Consider the following 4014-nt stretch of genomic DNA (forward strand, 5'->3'; position numbering starts at 1 on the left):
GAAAATAAACCAGAATTGGTTTGTAGATGGCCTGCTCTTCAGCTTTGCGCTCACAGATCCGCTGTGCTCCGTACTTCCAGGGGCAGTTACTCAGTTAACAGGAACACGTTTGGTTCTACTCATTTCTGCTGTACGTGTTGGAGGTGAGGCAGAACAACACACTGCCCGCAACCTGTGTGAACACCATCATTTCTTATTTCTGTAGTTCCTTAGAGGCTACTTTTTTCTTTTTTTTTTTTGTTTTTTGTTTTGACAAATAGCCAGTGTTTGGTTGGTTGGTTTGGGTAAATTTCAGTTATTTTTTGGCTAGAAATAGCATTTAATGCTTGTATTGTTATTTGATGTTTTTATTTCAGGTAAGATCCCTCTTTGGGAAGGGATATTTTCTGCATATCGTAAGTGACTGTGTCTGACCTCTTAGCCAAAATGTGAGGCACTTGAATATTTTACGTAGTAGTTGTAAGAATCATTTTTTCACTGTAAAATTGCCAGGCTTCCAAGAACGAGTTTCTCATTGCCCGTCTGTCTGTCTTGAGCCACTGGCCAGTGGGATCCTTGCTGTTTGCTGCTGTAACCTGCATAGGGATGTGACAGAGATCAGTTTGGGGCATGAGTTTCTTACGAATTAATTGCATTCATTCTTTTGTGATGTTCTGTTTTCGTAACAATTTCAAATTAACGCTCTCCACGTGTTTGAGTTCTACCGTGGCCCCTTTTGCAGCCTGACTGTATCTGTGTAAAAGGCTTAAAATAAGTGAGTTTTGTTCTTTGCCAGACTTGAGAACTGTGCCTGTTGCTTAAGACTGGTTCAGTGAACGATGACAATACCAGATAATGTGATCCTGGCTACGGGATCGCCAGCAAATGAGCGTAATGTTTCCCTCACTCCTTGGACACTGAGAGCCCAAGAAGTCAAAAATATGAAACTCTTTTTTACTTTAAAATGTCCGTTCTTCAAAATAGCTTCATAAACTCTGCTAAATGTGCTATAACACATGGTCCTGAAAAGTTAGCTCAAGCCTGGGCAGAGTACAGTGATATATGGTGTATTTTAATTAAAGTGGCTTTGACAGTCCTGTTCAATGTTTCATTAAAATCAAAGTGTGTGAATCATAAGCCATAAGCATTAATTAGTGTGTTGCAAAGCAAATCTCATTTCACTGTACTTGATTAACACAGTCAGTGTTTGTAAACACTTTTTATTAACAGAGTTGCAGTCATCAATCAATTTGAAATCCAAATTTTTAGAGTTACCTACTGCTCTCGCTTAACACCCAGAAGTAATGGACGTGTGAACGCTGAATTAAACTCACCTGGTAGCAGCTCTGCTGAAGCTGATATTTATACAGATCCGTGTTACACAAAGCAAAATAATTCTTGATGCTCATTCTGTTTGGAGACAGCTTGATTCTGAATCTCCTCTTCTTGCAAAAATCAAGCCCTTGATGTCTTTGCTACCTTGGGGCACGTGGTACATGTGGGTGCTGCCTCTGCCACACAACACCAAGCCTCGTCCCTGCTGGGGGGTGACCCTGTACACCTTCAGATGCATCCTCTGCACAGAAAGGATCCGACCATCCTGGCCGCTCCCTGCTTCTTTCTGATGCCCCAACAGTGTCAATAGTTTCTTTTTTTTCTCCAGCTGGCTCGTCGTTGTGTGCCTGCTGGTAACATATTAAATCATAAACTCTTGCATTTAGCCAGTTAATATTTTTAAGGAAGGAGCAGCCCAGCCCTTCTCAGAAGCAAGCCGGGCTTACCCAGCCAAAACCTTCCCCGCTGCAGCAGGGATCAGGCCCATGAGGTCACCTTAAGCTGCTTGCCCTTGAAACCATCACTTTGTTTCCTGTCTGATTGCCTTGAGTTGGGCAGGGATCCCCGAAGGAGCGAAAGATGCCTTCAGGGTTAAGCAGAGGTTCTGCTGGGAGCCCCGGCTGCCTCGGGAGCTCGGCGCTGCTGCGGAGGTCTTGCCCCGCCTGCCTCGGAGCAGCATTTTGGCATTTCTGAAGCGGCGTGCAGTCTGCTCGCTTAGCCCTTCAGCTTGCATGGCTGCGGTGATACCCTGAAGTCTGTGCACGTCACCCCGTGGTACGGCGTGACTCTTCCACCGGAATGAGAAAAGAGCGGGAAGGTTGAGTGATGGATGTGGCTTCCCAGCCTTCCCTCTTACAGCAGGAGCTTTCTCACCTGCTCCAGAAGAGTCACAGGGAAAACAAGAGAAGACATTGATGGTTTGATTGCAAGAAAGGAGCTGGTACAAGTGCGAAGGAATGAAGTGAGGCTTCATCCTGCTTTGCTGAGCTGAAGTTGGCCTTGGGTCAGTGGAGGATGATCTGGAGGGCTGTCGCAGACCTTCGGAAGGGTTCCCGGGTGCAGTGTGGGTAATGTGAGAGAAGACTGGCGAGATGTTGGGAGTTTATGTTGTCACCCCTTAGCTTGTGCTGGCCTTGCAGCCAGTGTCCCTCCTTGGCCCACCAGATCGCCCCAGACGTCGTTTGCCACCTCCCTCGCTGGCACTGGGCGCTGCAGCTGGGAGGCGGGCAGTGAGCAGGGTGCTGCGGCTGCGCTGAGAGCTCTGGGCTCGGAACACACCCGAGCAAATGCTCATGTGCCGTGCTCCTCCACAAACAAAAAGCTGTGCAAGCTGGCAGACCTAGATCGGTTTGCTATCACCTGGGCGGTGTGTGCTAACCAGGGATGTCCATCGGGATGAACAGGAAGGTTCAGGATATTCACATTATTCCCCCTCTTGCTGGGCTCTCTGGAGCCAGTGAAGATCTCACGTTGGGCGGTTTAGAGTTTACCTACAGGAGAAAAATACTGCAGCAGCAATTCATCCCAGCCTGCTGGCAGGAATATCCCGCAGGTCACCACAATTCCTCGGAGGAGCAGAGCTGATAGGAATCTCATCCACATGCTCGAGAGCCGGAGCCCTGCCTGTGCCATGGCAACAGGAGTTGTCTTCATGCCACGAAGAGGAGTGTTCACTTAATGCTGCTGTTCAGATCTCGTCTGCATATCCATATGCCGTATGAAGCAACACTGACCCGTTGGTATGGCAGCGCGATTTCTTCATCCAAGAAAATGTCAAGTCCCTCTCTCCTCAGCTTGCAGTTGGCAGTAGTTTATCCCACAACGTTGTATTTATATTGGGTAAAGTTCAGGCAGAAATACTGCTGGAAATTGTGTCTATTTGGGTAAAGGGGAGGGGAGTGAAGAGGGGAAAATATGTGATTTTTTAGAACTGAGCTGAACTGACTTAGCTCCCCTTGGTACGCCATGACCTGCTGAAACAGCAAAATGGTCTTCATCTCTGACTCACACAGGCTGGAATGGGGTTTGATTAAAAAAAAAAAAAGTTAAAAAGAAAGATGGGTGTCTCAGATGAGGGATGTCAAATCCACCCTGCTGCTCAGAAGATGTTTGCCAGAAAAGCCTACGGAGCTAGGTGTGAAAAGGTTTGCAGCTTGGTGTGAATAAACTCATTTGCCACAGTTCCTGTCGGCGCATTTGAAGTTGCCATGGAGGGTGGGATCCGTGGTGGAAGAAACGTTAATAAAGTAATTAATAATTATGTGCATAGCTGTCTAAAAATAAGCTGTCATCACTAAGCGGATGGTTTGTTGTAGCATAGCGCTCAATGACAGAGAGCTCCTAAGTGAACTGATGTTTATTCTTTCAGGTGCCTCCATATCTCTAATGGACAAGGAGGGCTTGACAGCCCTCAGCTGGGCCTGTCTGAAGGGACACCTCTCCGTGGTGCGTTCCCTGGTGGAGAACGGGGCTGCCACAGACCACGCGGATAAAAACGGGCGCACTCCGCTGGACCTGGCAGCTTTTTATGGCGATGCAGAGGTGGTAAGTGGTCAGCAATAGATGCAGAACAAAAAGGAAAGTTAGCATAAAACCCTCAGAATAGAATCATAGAATCATGGAATGGTTTGGGTGGGAAGGGACCCCTAGAGGTCATCTAGTCCAAACCCCCTGCAGGGAGCAGGGACACCGCTAACCAGA

General features: G+C 47.5%; 1 protein-coding gene across 1 annotated transcript in view; it reads left to right on the forward strand.

Moving 5' to 3' along the window:
• TANC2 (tetratricopeptide repeat, ankyrin repeat and coiled-coil containing 2) overlaps nt 1–4014 on the forward strand; it is a 221631-nt gene that overhangs the window by 207304 nt on the left and 10313 nt on the right. The window contains 1 exon segment of the mRNA XM_035903288.1: nt 3683–3858. Within this exon segment, the coding sequence (XP_035759181.1) occupies nt 3683–3858 (176 nt within the window).

Source organism: Egretta garzetta, unplaced genomic scaffold, assembly GCF_000687185.1.
Source record: "Egretta garzetta isolate BGI_Z169 unplaced genomic scaffold, ASM68718v1 scaffold100, whole genome shotgun sequence".
Lineage (NCBI taxonomy): Eukaryota > Metazoa > Chordata > Aves > Pelecaniformes > Ardeidae > Egretta > Egretta garzetta.